Source organism: Octopus bimaculoides, chromosome 5 (genome assembly GCF_046866305.1).
Source record: "Octopus bimaculoides isolate indiv1 chromosome 5, ASM4686630v1, whole genome shotgun sequence".
In the NCBI taxonomy this organism is placed as follows: Eukaryota; Metazoa; Mollusca; class Cephalopoda; order Octopoda; family Octopodidae; genus Octopus; species Octopus bimaculoides.
In genome coordinates, this window is record NC_142932.1 from 51577226 (window position 1) to 51594725 (window position 17500).

General features: G+C 36.9%; 1 protein-coding gene and 1 pseudogene across 5 annotated transcripts in view; one reads left to right on the forward strand and one right to left on the reverse strand.

Annotated features, from left to right (window-relative positions):
* The window catches only part of LOC106881248 (uncharacterized), a 297452-nt gene that overhangs the window by 60747 nt on the left and 219205 nt on the right, over positions 1–17500 (forward strand). For all 5 annotated transcript variants that reach the window (XR_008264114.2, XM_052967796.2, XM_052967797.2 and 2 more), the window contains exon 2: positions 11912–11942. Coding sequence is in view for 2 of the 5 variants with exons in the window: in XM_052967796.2 (XP_052823756.1) it covers positions 11912–11942 (31 nt within the window). In the remaining 3 variants the exon portion in view is untranslated. The remainder of the gene's footprint in view (positions 1–11911; positions 11943–17500) is intronic.
* LOC149135544 (uncharacterized) overlaps positions 17462–17500 on the reverse strand; it is a 771-nt pseudogene continuing 732 nt past the window's right edge.

Genomic DNA, 17500 nt, shown 5'->3' on the forward strand with positions numbered 1-17500 from the left:
TATATATATATATATATATATATATATAAATATATATATATATACACATACATATCTATAATATATACATTAGTTCTGTACCAGCACGCTGAGCAAGAACACAGAGGCTCACTCAACAACATAGAAATTAAAATCTTATCCACACATAGCAGAGACGCAGCACTTAGACAAATTACAGAAGCTACACACATAATAGAAGATAAACCTAGCCTGAATAGGAAACTGGAATGGAACACTAACGCACACCCCTAACTAACCACAACATATGACAATAAATTCCCCATAAACCAATAACAATATGAACAAAATATAATACAATACATAGATAATCAAATGGAATTAAATACTATATACGTTAACAAAATTAAATTAAATACAAAAAAAAGTAGGTATAAACACATGAACAAATAAATAAATAAAAGCAAAAATAAACGAACACGTATTAACAGAGGATATAGATAATACAGGCACTCCCCATACACACACATGCACTTACAAAACATAGACACACATCGAGGGATACGCATGCGTAGACACATACAATAGGAATACAAAATACAAAATGGCTAATAGTTAGCAAGGTGGGACACACATAAGAAAGAAGAAAGCAAAGGACCACTGATGAGGTCACAGAAGTGTGACGAAAGAACTCTGGCTGAAGTAGTATTAATGTAACGTAATGTAATATAAAGCTGAAGCAAATTAACATCAAATATACAGTGCGTGTGTTTTTATTGGCTAAACTGGCAATATGACCGTCCCCAAGTGCAACAACATCTGTTTCAACACACAATTTCACATCAAAAATCTTGCAAAACAAATATATATATATATAAACATACACACACACACACACACCACACACATATATATATGTCGTTGCCAGTGCCACTGGACTGACTTCCATGCAGGTGGCACGTAGAAAACACCTTTTTGGGCATGGCCATTGCCAGTACTATGTGACTGGCCCTCGTGCCAGTGGCACATAAAAGCACCCACTACACTCTCAGAGTGGTTAGCATTAGGAAGGACATCCAGCTGTAGAAACTCTGCCAAATCAGATTGGAGCCTGGTGCAGCCTTCTGGCTTCCAGTCGTCAGTCAAATCGTCCAACCCATGCTAGCATGGAAAGTAGACGCTAAACGATGATGATGATGATGATGATGATATATATATATATATATATATATATATATGACATGAAACTCGGCTTGCAAAGACCTGTTGAGGCAAGCGAAAGCGAAATCGTGATGGCACCTGTGCCCAGCGTCGCCTATCTGGCACTTGTGCCCATGGCATGTGTAAGGACTTTCGAGCAAGCTCGTTGCCAGTGCCCCTGGACTGTCTCTTGTACGGGTGGCACGTAAAATACAACATTTTGAGCGTGGCCGTTGCCAGTACTGCCTAATTGGCCTTCGTGCCGGTGGCAAGTAAAAGCACCCACTACACTCTCTGAGTGGTTGGTGTTAGGAAGGGCATCCAGCTGTAGAAACTCTGCCAAATGAGATTGGAGCCTGGTGTAGCCATCTGGTTTCACCAGTCCTCAGTCAAATCGTCCAACCCATGCTAGCATGGAAAGCGGACGTTAAACGATGATGATGATATATATATACATAAATATATATGTATAGGCACAGGAGTGGCTGTGTGGTAAAGTAGCTTGCTTACCAACCACATTGTCCTGGATTCAGTCCCACTTGGGCAAGTGTCTTCTACTATATCCTCGGGCCGACCAAAGCCTTGTGAGTGGATTTGGTAGACAGAAACTGAAAGAAGCCTGTCATATATATGTATATATATATATGTATGTGTGTTTGTGTGTCAGTGTTTGTCCCCCCCAGCACCGCTTGACAACCGATGCTGGTGTGTTTACGTCCCCGTAACTTAGCGGTTCAGCAAAAAAGACCGATAGAATAAGTACTAGGCTTTCAAAGAATAAGTCCTGGGGTCGATTTGCTCGACTAAAGTCGGTGCTCCAGCATGGCCACAGTCAAATGACTGAAACAAGTAAAAGAGTATATGTATATGTATATATATACATATATATATATATATATATATATATATATATATATATATACATATATATATACATATGTATATATATATATATATACATATATATATACATATGTATATATATATATATATATACATATATATATACATATGTATATATATATATATATATACATATATATATACATATGTATATATATATATATATACATATGTATATATATATATATATACATATATATATACATATGTATATATATATATATATACATATATATATACATATGTATATATATATATATATACATATATATATACATATGTATATATATATATATATACATATATATATACATATGTATATATATATATATATACATATATATATACATATGTATATATATATATATATACATATATATATACATATGTATATATATATATATATACATATATATATACATATGTATATATATATATATATACATATATATATACATATGTATATATATATATATATATATATATATATTATTTTGTTTAAAAGAGTTCCAACTTTGTCTGTTTTTTATGTTTTATTTATATTCTTGTAAAATTAATGTGGGATATGGAATATACAATATATAATATAAAAATGGATGGTACAATGAAATAAAGTATTGAATGTCTTATTGAATATATGGAATATTGAGTGTTCAATATAAAGGATTAAATATATAAAGGCGAGATTTTTTGTGTTTTAGTTATAGGGATAAGATTTTTAAACCCCAAGTAAGATAAATTTAGTCATTGTTTGTTAAGAGTGGGTTTGAATTTCTTAATAAAGTCCTTTTCTTTGCATTTTCTCTCAATTTCATTCCGGTTGTAAAGTTTATGGAATGGAAATAAAATAAAAGTTTGATGACCACATGTTGCCAGATGGTTACTCAGTGGTATTTGGCGGACTTCTGGGTTTTTAATCTGTTGTCGATATATATATATATACATACACAGCTGTCTGGCTTCCATATATACACAGCTCTCCTCATCCATTCTTGCCACATGTCCATACCAGCACAATCGTCTGGTATATATATATGTGTGTGTATATGTATATATATAAACATATGTGTGTGTATATGTATATATATATATATGTATATATATATATATATATATATATATATATATATATATATATGTATATATATATATATATATATATATATATGTATATATATATATATATATATATATATATATATATATATATATATATATATATATATATATATATATATGCATGTATAGATATATATGTGTATATGTATGTTTGTGTGTCTGCTTTACCCCTCAGCATAGCTTGACAATCGATGCTGGTGTGTTTGCGTCCCAGTAAATTAGCAGTTTGACAAAAAAGACTGATAGAATAAGTACTAGACTTACAAAGAATATGCTCTGGGATCGATTTGCTCGACTATTAAGGCGGTGATCCAGTATGGCCGCAGTCAAATGTATATGTATATGTATATATATATACATATGTATATGTATATATACATATGTATATATACATGTGTATATATATACATATGTATATATATCTCATTCCAGGGTGAAAAACTAGAGGTAGTCGATAGCTTCCGCTATCTGGGCGACCAAGTTAGTAGTGGGGGTGGGTGCGCTGAAAGTGTAGCTGCTAGAATAAGAATAGCCTGGGCAAAGTTTAGAGAGCTCTTACCCCTGCTGGCGACAAAGGGACTCTCACTCAGAGTAAAAGGCAGACTGTATGACGCATGCGTACGAACAACCATGCTACATGGCAGTGAAACATGGGCTGTAACTGCTGAGGACATACGTAAGCTCGCAAGGAATGAAGCCAGTATGCTCCGTTGGATGTGTAATGTCAATGTGAATACCCGTCAGAGTGTAAGTATCTTGAGAGAAAAGCTGAACATTAGAAGCATCAGTTGTGGCGTGCAAGAGAGACGATTGCGCTGGTATGGACATGTGGTGAGAATGGAGGAGGATAGCTGCGTGAAAAAGTGCCACACCCTAACAGTTGAGGGAACCCGTGGAAGAGGTAGGCCCAGGAAGACCTGGGCTGAGGTGGTGAGGCAAGACCTTCGTACATTGGGCCTCACCGAGGCGATGACTACGGACCGAGACCTTTGGAAATGGGCTGTGCGTGAGAAGACCCGGCAAGCCAAGTAAGATCGTTGCCAGTGCCCCTGGACTGGTTCTTGTGCGGGTGGCACATGAGATGCACCATTTTGAGCGTGGCCGTTGCCAGTACCGCCTGACTGGCTCCTGTAGGATTTTCGAGCGAGATCGTTGCCAGTGCCCCTGGACTGGCTTGTGCGGGTGGCACATAAAAGACACCATTTCGAGCGTGGCCGTTTTCGTGCGGGTGACACGTAAAAGCACCCACTACACTCTCTGAGTGGTTGGCGTTAGGAAGGGCATCCAGCTGTAGAAACTCTGCCAAATCAGACTGGAGCCTGGTGTTGCCATCCGGTTTCACCAGTCCTCAGTCAAATCGTCCAACCCATGCTAGCATGGAAAGCGGACGTTAAACGATGATGATGATGATGATGATATATATATATATATATAGATAGATAGATAGATAGATAGATTCAAAGTGAATATGGTACTTAAGTTTAGGCACCAGAATTAAGTATGGTATTATCCATATAATTCCAAAATAAGCTGATTAAATTCAAAATAAGCAACAAGGATATTTGAAGTTAATGCAGTACGATCGTTTCATGCGACTCCATTTATTTAAGCAATGTGAACATTACATTAAATGTAAAATGCAGAGCAATCCTCAGCTGCACAAAGATATAGAAATTTACTGAAATTTCATTTCAACGGAAGGACATACTGTTGTAACTACATTTAAACTCTCCCAACTAGATAGTTCTGAGTTCAATCCTGTCGCACAGTACCTTGGTCAAGTGTCTTCTACTTTAGCCTCGGGCCTACCAAAACCTTGTGAAAGGATTTTATGTGGATGGAAGCTGAAAGCCTGTTGTGTATGTGTGTGTGTTTGTGTGCGCGCACGTGCATGTGTGTGTGTGTCCTACTACCGCTTGACAACTAGTGTTGGTGTGGTAACTTAACAGTTTGTCAACAGAGACTTATAGAATTATTTCCAGGTTTAAAACAACAAATAAGTACTGGGGTTGATTCATTCACCTAAAAAATTCTTCAAGGTGGTGCCCCAGTATGGCCACAATCTAATGACTGAAACAAGGAAAAGATGAAAGACTATAATCAACTTTAAGATGGCAATCTGTCAGAATCGTTAGCACACTGGGTAAAATGCTTAGCAGCATTTTGTCCATCTTATGTCCTGAGTTCAAATTCCGCCGAGGTAGACTTTGCCTTTCATCCTTCCAGGGTTAATATAAGAAGGACCAGTTGAGTATTGGGGTCAAAGTAATCAACTTACCTCCTTCCCAAAACTTTCTGGCCTCGTGCCAAAATTTGAAATCAATGTTATAATCAACTTAATAAATAACTATCTTCATAATTAATATTGTTCTGTTCTTCAATCATTTCTCCAATGCATCTTCTCATTCAGTTATTTTCATTATAGAAGTCCAGAGATTATCCATATTTCTTGCATTGGCCTAAGGTGGATCCTTCATGATTTGTTCAAAATTTTTACACTGATGAAGTTTTGCATGTTAATGATGAAAATTACAATTGTTTTTAGAAAACAGAAATTAACAGTAAAAATGTTACAAACCTTAAACCTCTAAAGTTTGAAATTTTAGTCACTCAGAAGCCTTCATTATTGACTTTCTTTTCTGTAGTACATGAAAAAATCTGCAAAGTTTTTCTTCCCTGACTTCTTTTTTTCCCTTTTTTCTTTCCTTCTTCTTTTCCTACACCATTAAATGTGACATATATTTGATACTTGCATAATTTACTGGCTATAGTCATTCATTCCACACCAGTTACCACAAGTATATTGAAATGTGGTCCCTGCTGAGTTTTCAACCATAGCTCTCAGGTTTTTCCAGTTCAGAACAACAGCCTAATCTATCTCCATAAAAGGAGAACTGTCACCACAAAAGGTATTAGTGCCTACATGAATATGGCTCAACCAATCAGCACTGGCTGATTATTTACATTGATATGGCAAACTTCAAAGGAAGTGTGCAAGTTTTCCTGTTCAAAAATTTTTTTCTAAAGGTTCAAGAATGGTGGTTTATAGTTATATTCAGTGTCATACAGTCATCAGAGGGAGTCAATGCCACTTAATCAATGAGTTGGTAACTCCTCTTCTTTCACCCTCCTTTACATTTCTCCCTCTATCGAAATGTTGTAACAAATGAGGAGATGGAAGACGAGAAGTAAAAAGCCACTCCCTCAGTTTGATTCTCTGTTTCTTTCTCCCATCTCTCACTCGAGAGGTGAGAGAAAGAAACATTAGGAACAGACATACAAATACAAAGATATCTGCTAATCTACTACATATGTGGAAATCTGTGGGTGTGTTTGTTTGAGGCGTTGTTGTCTAACTCCTCCAACAACATTTTATGAAACTTGACATGTGAGTAGAACTCATGTCTAGAAAACTAGGGTCATACTTAGATTGTTGAGATATCGGTAATAGGGCTCCTGGAAGCGATTCTTATATCTACTACATATAACTAATATATTATTTTTAAACATTTAAGGGAAATAACCCTAATAGATCCACTTATTTCAGTTAGTGACTTATTCCCGAATACGCCAACACTAGCACCACTAAAGGTAATATTCTCTGCATATGCACAAAAGCTTTTTTCAGAGTTATTTACTTTGAATTGTTATTATTTCATATCTGATTGGCCTGTTATTACGTAACATGCTTCAGGATTTTAGTATGCATACCTTATTAGTATTTCCTCCTAAGATCTATATACTCTGGGAATGTATTAAAGCCCTTTTCGGAGCTACTTTATTTGAATTCTTACTATCGGGTAACTAATTTCATGCTATTCCATAACTGACTTCACAATTTGGGTATTAATAACTTATTGGGAGTTCCTAAAAACAAGATTCTGTGTAAGACAGTTTAGTATTCTCAACAAATGCACAGAGACCATTTTAAGGGCTACATACTTTGTGTTGTTGTTACTGGATTCACGAAACAATTATGAGAATGGAACCAAGAGATAAGCCCCGCTTTCCTCAGAATTACCAGGTATATCAGCTAGTATATATATATATATATATATATATATATATATATAGAGATGATGGATTCTCTTGTCGTTCACGACCAATGAGGGTTCAGTAAAATAAAACGGTAATCATGTTCTATGGACACGAATGTGTCTCTTGAGGCCTGTGAGTACCTTACAAACCTTTTGACAAAGGGAACAAGTTGAGGACTCAGTTTGCTTGAGTACTTGTGGATCATTTACTATGTATTTTCTTGAGTAGGTAGAAAGGCCTAGTTTGCTTCATGCCACAAAACCGCAATGAAGGTAAGGTTTCCATTTAGAGGAGCAGCTTTTTGCTAGTGTGCCTTCAAGCTTGCACAAAGATGGTCCCAATGTTGGAGTTGACTTTGCTCAAATCTTTGAACTTGAACAGTAATACTGAACAAATTTGAGACCTGAGAGTATATATATATATATATATATATATATATATATATACATATTCTTTTACTTACTTCACTCATTTAACTGCAGCCATGCTGGAGCACTGCCTTTTAGTCGAACAAATCGACCCCAGGACTTATTCTTTGTAAGTCTAGTACTTATTCTATCGGTATATTTTGCTGAACCACTAAGTTTCAGGGATGTAAACACACCAATATCGGCTGTCAAGCGATGGTAGATGGACAAACACACACACACACACACACACACACACACACACACACACACACACATATATAAGACAGGCTTCTTTCAGTTTCTGTCTACCAAATCCACTCTCAAGGTGTTGGTTGGTCCGAGGCTGTAGTAGAAGACACTTGCTCAAGATGCCATGCAGTGGGACTGAACCAGAGACTATGTGGCTGGTAAGCAAGCTTCTTACCACACAACCATGCTTAGCTCTCAAATATGTTGAATATTACCGAAAATCTTAAAGTGGCGAGCTGACAGACTTTTTAGCATGCTGAGCAAAATTCTTAGCTGTATTTCATCTGTCTTTACATTCTGAGTTCATACTCCACTGAGGTTGACATTGCCTTTCATCCTTTCGGTGTCAATAAAATAAGTACCAGCTGAGCACTGGGGTGAATGTAATTGATTTACCTCTCACCTAAAATTTCTGGCCTTGTGCCAAAATTTGAAGCCAATATTACTGAAGATTTTACTGCAAAGGTAAGCACAAAACTCCAATCAATATAATTGTTTGCCTTTGTTGTATTGATTGGAAATATTTATTTATTTATACTCTTAACCCATTTCCTTGAGCTTCAATTGAGGTTGTGCAATAAAATACTTAGGACCTCAGTGACTCACTGTTTATGTTTAACATCTCGCAACAACTGTGGCTTGTTATCAGATCCTTTTTCTAATCATCAACCACGCAATTTTTGATAAAATAGAGAAAAGTTTATTGATTTATTTGAAGGCTAAACTTTTTGCTCACTTCTTTTTTCTATTGTTATATTCTAATACCTATACTGTCTCTGTCGCAAACAAGCAATATCTTGTTTATATGGTAGTTGCAGTTGTCAGCAAGCCCTTGGGATCAAGAATAATTATAAGAATGAACTTTTATGGTCCTACATGTGACTACATAGAAACCTTAGACCCAGTCTCAGATTGGGCTCTTATTACCACATGAGAGAAGAGGTATTGTGTTGATTGGTTTGTACTGTCAAAGTGTTGAGTTTTATTAGGGACAATCTACCTTCGCTTGTACTGGTTGTTCACCAAATATTCCCCCTCCTACACACATTCAGGCTTTTGGAATTTCCTTCAACTATGCTTTTGAACAGTTTTCTTTGTCCCTCATGTGTGCTTTCTTTCATTCAAGTATGATTAAAACAGTTGTTTGGGCGACTGATGGTCTACTATTTGCATGACGTCCTTTCCATCCAAGCTGATGTTGCATAATCATGGTTTCAGTCCAAGACATATCTTGATGGAAGATAGTCTATTCTATGAGATGTGCTTTATTCTTCTCTGACATCTCTAGTGACATATTTCCAACTTATAGAGATGCCACCAATAGTTTCTTCAGGTTTCAGAACCATAGAGTAGAGCAGCATTACAAGAACTGCTTTGTATACCATAAGTTTCCTTGCTTGTCTCAGATCATGATCAAATACTTGTCTTTTCAGATGATAAAAGGTTGCACTGATCCATTTTATCTGTATTGGATCTGTACATCATTCTCTTTATTCTGTTATTGGTGACTAGCCTGATACTGAAAGTACTCTACATTTTCCATCAGCTATCATTGTACATGAATCCCTGCTTGTTGGGTAGTTGTTAATGCAAATCAACTGTTTTACTATGTTGAGAATTAGACTCATTCTCGCATATACAGCAGGCAAAATGTTGGCAATTGCCAATAGTTCTGTGAATGCTATGCTAACTGTGATATTAACTGTGTACTAGTGTTCGGTTGACTTGGTTGTTGTGGCCTTTGTTCTGACAAGGAGTAAACCATTATTAGATAGTCTTTTATTTGATCAGTATAAGATCTGGGTGCAAGGCAGAAATTTACTCATAGTGAACTTGAGCTAGCTGAATGGGAAGTGGAAAAAGAATGTAGAGGCAATGATGCAGTCCTGCTTTACTCCATTTTTTTTTTAATATCAAATTGATGTGTTGTGAAAACTGGCACTGCATTTTAAGTTTCATGTTGTGCAAGAATGATGTGTATAATTTTTTGAATAGTTTTAATTTGGTTGGCACTTTCAACGGAGTTTCATCTAGTCACAGAAAGTGAGGTGGTTATCACCATGCTGAAGGGGTCTGAGGCAGTAACAGGAGCATTCAGTAATCAAGACATGTAGGTAGGTTTACAATTTGGTATCTGTAGAGTTAAGTCTACGCTAGTCACAACAGTGGCACCTGTTGCTGAACAGGTATTCTGTTTAAGATGCTTGTATTCTTGTTCAGTTATGACTTCCAGGTGGATAGAAACAGAGATGGCATTACAGATAAGATAGCAGGCTCATCCAGAAATGGAATCAGTGGAAGTTATCTTCAAAAGGTGGGCTGAGGTAGCAAACATTTGCATCTCCATGGTAACATATTAGTTTCAAATTTTTTATGTAATTCTCAGAGAGATTCAGCATGACACAGAGTGTGAAAAGGCTGGTCCTTTGAAATACAAGTACTACTCATTTTTGCCAGCTGAGCAGACTGGAGCAACTTGAAATAAAGTGTCTTGCTTGAGGACACAGCATGTCCATGGGAATTGAACTCACAACCTTGTGATCATGAGCCAAATATCCTAACCGCTTTAGCCATGCAACTTCACAGAAATGCAATATGCCTATTTTAAAACAGGGATGCATGCAGAATCTTTATCTATTGTCAAATACTGCACTTAAATTACAGTCAAGACATGGACCCTCTTTCACTTGCTCTGATAGCCAAACTGTTCTTACAAATTTTGAATAGACAGGTTCTTGGTATCTGAAAGAAATGGAATGGGACTGTTGATGATCACGATATGCGGTGCTTGCAAATATGAGCTGATGTAGGTGGAGGATTTTTATCTGTGTGTGGGTACTGCTAAATATATTTTCCTACTTTTACTATTATTGTGACATCTTGTTTTAATTTCTGAATTTTCAAGTAATTTTATACTTATTCCATACTTTTATCAAATTTTTAACCCATTTATTGTATAAAGTTCTCACTCTTTTTTCTCTTATTTTAAAATAAAACTGTGTTTGTCCTACCATGCTTGCATTTTAAGCACTAGTTTTAATGTTTATTGTATGCACGAGCCCTTTGTGGTCAATAAAGAAACCACCACTACTACTACTACTACTACTACTACTACTACTACTACTACATAACACTGACAGAACATAATTACCTCTTGTAACTACAGCAATTTTGTAATTAACTTTTAAAGTTATGGAAAATAATTGCTGTTATTGTCATGCTGTTGCATGCCTTAATTAGGGCATTTGGTAATTAGAATATAATGAGAAAAAATATTGTGTTTTCATACTTTTCAAAAAAGAAAAAGAAAATGTAAAAAAGCTCCACAAAACACTCCTTTTCAGGAAATATGAAAATATTGCTATATTTTTTTAAACTCTAATAGCTGTATTTCATTAAATCTGCTTTTCCAGTTGTACCTTTATTTGGTACTACAACATGCACAAATACAGTATAACTATTTTAAAACAAGGATATAGACAATATCTTTATTCATTACCAAATACTGTACTTGAATTACAATCAAGACATGACCCCCTCTCTTGGTTGCTCTGAGACCCAAACTGTTCAAACAACTTTTTCGGTTGACAGATTTTGTCAGGTTTTGTTTTCTTAGATGTTGTTAATGTACATGTTATCACTTTTTTAAAAATCTTCTGTACTTACCTACGTTTCTTATGTCAAATGATTCTTTCATGTTTTTATGATTTATTCACAGAGAGACATGTGAAAAAGTCACTTCAATGATTTATGATGTCATTTGTCCTTGTTGAATACCTGATGTCACCTTATTTTAATTGTATTGATATCATAGTAATGACTAAAGTTATTGATTAAAACACAAATCAAACATATGTTACAGTTTAGAGTGACCTTTTATTACTGAGACATAAAAATATTCTCAATGGTGGAAACCTCTTGGTTCAGGTTTACTTCATATTTCATGTTTTTTTTGTTTTTTTTTACCATAACATCTCAATTTCTTGTCAATATTTCCCTAATTAATTGTTTCTTATTTTTTGTGAATTTTTCAGAAATCAGCCACAAATCTTCAGTGTCAAAATGGTGAGTATTAAGATCAAGATTCACTAACAGGAAAATGGTTTGAAATAATAATGTGATTTTGATTTGCAATTGAAAGCATTATACTCTAATCACATTGTTGGTGTCATTGGGAAAAGTCTGAATGCTTCGACATTCAAAATAGTTTATTTGTTCATTTACCTTTTTGGCTTTTTAGGTGAGGAGGTACTTGAGGTAATATTTCTATAGCTGGATTCTCATCCTGTCACTAAATCTTAACTATTTTTCAAGTGCAGGGATTTTAATTCTAAAAGAATTTTTGAGTGCAGAGGTACCAAACATTTTGTGACATGGAATATCAACAAACGTCATTATAGTTGCAGCCCAGCTACAAACAGTGACATCACCATCTGTTGCATTGTTCACTTTAGATTGTAAACACACACACACACACACACACACACACACACACACACACACACACACACACACACACACACACACATTCACACTCACATATACATGATAGGATTCTTTCAGTTTCTATCTACCAAATTCCAACACAAGGCATGAAAAATCAATCTGAACAATTCTTCACACCACATCAATATTCATAGAAGAAAAGGCAGCGAGGTGGCAGAATCATTACTGCACTGGGGAAAATGCTTAGTGGCATTCTGTCTGGCTTTATGTTCTGGGTTCAAATTCTACTGAGGTTGATTTTGCCTTTCGTCCATTCAGGGTCGATAAAATAAGTACCATTTGAGTCTTGGGAAATCTAATCAACTTAACCAAAATTGCTGGTCCTGTGCCAAAACTTGAAACCAATATTCATAGAAGAAGCAACAAGGGGATGTTCAAAAATGTGTCTTCCTGGATTGATTGAGAACATGTAGCCATTCCTTACCTCTCTCCAAAGTCATTGTCCAATGTAAACCGCTACTGCTAACTCTCTTATTCGTCTCACGTTAATTCTGTGAGTTCAGAAGTATAAAACTTTACCATATTAATCTATATATGTACCAGCTAGTCTCCTCACATAGTCAAGTCTCTGACCATTTCATTCTCTCCAAGTTATTTTGATTTTTATTTCATGTTTAAATCCAAACAATTACTCCACATGACAGTTTCTGTCCTCAGTAAGGTTGTTTGACAATTTCCTATTTTAATCTTTCCACATCATATTAATCTGTACTCCTTAAGGATAATGATAATTGAAATCACAGCTCAGTCATCGCTATACTGAATACTTTTGCTTTAACTCTGCCACATCTGCATCATCCAAGCAAATGACTGAAACCATCCTTGTTGGTGTGTCTTTCCATACTTTTCACACATTTCCTAACAAGTGATTCAACAGCAAATCAACAGCAACTGTGTTGACACTGTGGTTGTGAAGTATATTATCTACACAACCTACAGGAAATCATCTACTATCATCAAATGGATTACATTCTCCTATCACAGACTTGCATACAAGAAGGCCAGAAGAGCAAAATTTGCTTTCATGCATTGCCAGTAAACATCTTTGCTTCCTGATTTTGCAGACAAGATAGTTATAGATGGAATGTCATAGATAATCATTCTAAATGATTGGTTTGAAGTGGGACTTAACAAAAGCAACAATAAGAACAGTCAAAATAACATCTTATAGGTTAGGTGTTTTCTTCAGGTTCAAAACTTATTAAAAATCACATATTAAACCTATTAAAAATCACAAACTAAGTCATTGCTTACATAGAAAAATAATAATAACTGAAAAGTCAAAAAGCAACAGTTTGTAACCCATCATCACTGTTATATTCTGTTTGGCCAAAGACATTTAACTGACTATGGCCATATTAGCTTGACTGAGAATCAAATGATAACTCAACAAGTCATCATTCAACTCTGTTTTAAATACTGCCTGATGAGCTTTAGAACTGCATTCATGTATTGCATAATTCAAATGATGAAACAACTGTTGCAAAATTTAAAATCTGGTTTATTTATTGCTATTCCAAGCCATACCAAGTGTTTGACTAATCATCGAATAACTCGTAAATAACTGGAATTGTGGATTACTCTGCAATATGTCCTTTTTCTCCTAATATGCATACACACACACACACACACACACACACACACACACACACACACACACACACACACACACACACACACACACACACACACACACACACACACACACACACACACACACACACACACACACACACACACACACACACACACACACACACACACACACACACACACACACACACACACACACACACACACACACAATGGAATGGAAGGTTTATGATTACCTGTGGAGTATCTCCTTCTCCCATTATAATTATTTTTGTAGTTTCAAGCATCTGGAACATGAAGAAGTTCACAAGCAGAGTACAACTCAATAGCCGTTTATTTACAGAGTTCTCATTCATGTGGTTCGCTCTCAGTGACCATCTTTATTGCAGCACGTGGTTTGTTTTAACTCCCATGAGGTTCATTACCTCTGGAGATAAGCATGTGGAGTCAGGGTGGGACAAGAGCCCACTGTAAGCTGCTGGCTACACAATATTTCTCAGCGTAAGTGTGAGAAGGAAAATGAGAGAGTGAATGTCGTTAGTTTCTTGCTACTGTCGAGAATCTCGTTGTTGTCTTGCGTATAGCAAATGGTTACAGGTGAGATCTCGTTCTTGTCACATACATGGCAATGGCTACCGGTGAGACCTCACTCAAAATGGTGCTGGCTTCTTGTGCCTTGCTTCAGGGGCTCCCCACTGAGAATATTAGTGCAAAAAATGGAGAATAACTGGAGCAGGCACAAGAAAAGAGCAAAGATGGTAACTGATCGCAAACAAGATATGGTACAAAATGTGACAAGTCAAAATAAAATAATTACAAGAAATATGAATCGGCATGCAGAAAATTTTGACAAAAATGTTCTATGGCAAAGCATTGGAATTGTTCAGTATCACAAGAAAGCAATTGTCTGTCACAGGAAACACAAAAGAGGTTGACAGATGTTAATAGTTCTGGTAAGTTTTTTGGGCCAATGCACAGTACGGCCTGTCCTGGTGACATAAGGTTTGTTTGTGTTAGGTTGTGGTGACAAAGGTGGAGGTGTAGGTGATGGTGTGGTCAAATGTGAATGTGCAAGTGGACGTGTAGGTGGTTGTAAAGGATCAAAAATGGGCGTGGCTGGGGTGTCATCGAAGGGTGTGGAAACCTCAAAATGTGCCTTTTTAAGTCTGTCAATTGACACGGTCTCTGCCCGACCATTGATGCCGAGACTCAAAGTTTTGGGTGTGTGTGATAGCACACAAAATGGTCTTTTATAGGGAGAAACAAGCGGTCCTCTGGCAGAATCATCTTAAACAAAAACATGAGTCCATTTGTCAATGTCCGAACCGTAATAAGCTTCACCGAGGCAGTGATGCCAGAATGTGACTGAATGCAAGGCATCAAAAATGGAATGCTGGTGGTTTTCAGGTACAAACAGTCTGGGAGAACCAGTAGCTGCGTCACAAAGGATTGTGCCTTCAGCAGACAGAAGTGGAAGATAGGCAAATTTGCAACAGGACAACTTGGTGGAAGTTAGATCCAGTGTGTCCAGGGCTGGCTGATCTTGCACAATAGCACCTAAATTGATTGCAGCAGGAGATGAAAGAGAACACACAGGGAGATGAGAGAGTGTGTCAGTAGGTACGTTCTCTGTTCCAAATATATGCCGAATGTCACTCGTGAACTGGGAAATACAGTCCAGGTGACGAAAAGCACGAGGCGAGTGTTTGTCCGATTTAGATGACAGAATAAACATAAGAGGCTTGTGATCAATATAAATCACAAAGTTTCAGCCCTCGAGTTGACATGACGAACCAACTGGTAGATTGCTAAGAGTTCATGATCAGACATACTGAAATGACGTTCAGCTGGCTTTAATTGATGAGAAAAAAATGCCAAAGGTCAAGCCTGATTACCGACGGTATGTTGTAAAACAGCACCAACTGCAGAGTCTGATGAATCAACTGATAAAGAGAGACAAGCATCTGGAACTGGATGTGCAAGCTATTTCCTTCTTGATTGACTCAAAAGAAGATAATGCCTCGGCAGATAAAGTGATTGGAGAAATTTTTTTTGTATTTGCTTTCAATAGTTGAGGGAAGGGAAGTAACTTGTCTGCACATTTAGGTATGAATCTCCTGTAGAAGTTGACAATTCCCAAGACGTGACACAGTTGGTGTAAAGAAATGGGAGGTGAGATGTGTTGAATTGCATCGACTTTGGAGGAGAGGGGTCAGATACCATTAGAATCTATATAATGACCTAGGAATTCCAGAGAGGTCTTATCGAAAATACACTTATTGGAGTTGATGCGCATGTTGTAGGTGCAAAAACACTGAAAAAGTTGAGATAAGTGTTGGAGGTGATTTTTACATGTGTCACTAGCTATGAGCAAATCATCAATGTAAGCAAACAAAGTCAAGTCCACAGACAACTTCGGCAATAAACCTCTGAAATGTGCTCGCTGCATTCCACAAACCGAAGCTCATAAACAGGAACTTGAAACTTCCAAAAGGGGTGGTTACGGCAGTTTTGGGAATGTCATCAGGGTTCATCGGAATTTGATGATAAGCCCGGATGAGGTCAACCTTGGAAAAAATAGTACAACCATGCAAGTTTGAAGAAAAATCCTGGAGATTCCTTATCAGATAGCGATTGGGAACAGTGACCACATTCAAACATCTGTAATCCCCCACCGGGCAAAAATTTGAATCCCCATTCCATGCCCAATGTGGAGGAAATGCCCAAGGTGGAGGGCAAAAATGGCCAAGTTGAAGCATATGCTCAAACTCAGATCAAACCTTTTTGAGCCAATCAAGGGTGAGTCACCATGGACGTGAAAAGACGGGTGGTCCAGAAGTAGTGATATAATGGCGAGTCGACTGTGTGTCTTTGACTGATTTGAAAGTCAGATCTACCAGCTCTGGGAAAGAAGCCAAAAGGGAGTGGAACTGGTCACCAGCAGTGGCGACAAAAAATGAGGGGCTGAAAATTGCATTAGTAGTAACCCAAGCAGGCGTAAACAAAGATGTAGAATCGTCCACGAGTCTCTGTTGCTTGACATCTATTAACAATTGAAAGTGGTTTAAGAAGTTCGTGCCCAGAATGGAGTATGGTAGATCTGCTATAACAAAAACCCACCTAAAATCCCTTTGAAGGTTGAAATCTAGGTTTAATGAGACCTGACCATAAGTTTTTATTGGGGATAGATAGATTCACTGCGTGCAGGGTAATGGCAGATTACTTCAGCTTGTCTGAAGTAAGATGCAAAGGCCAAATAGAACAGCTGGATCTGGTGTCAACCATTAACGATTCGTCAGACACATAATCCTTAACAAAGAATACATGATGAGATGAAAAATTTCGGGAAGAATTTGACATGCCCAAATCTTCCACAACTAGTTTCCCGACGGCTTGAATGAACAGGGCGGGATGCATCGATGGGCTTTGTCCTTAAATGCAGCATGGTACCAGCAGAGATAGGAAACCGTTGGAGTAGAAGTAGACTACTGTGACTTAGAATGGCTTCTGCTGTGAGGACGACG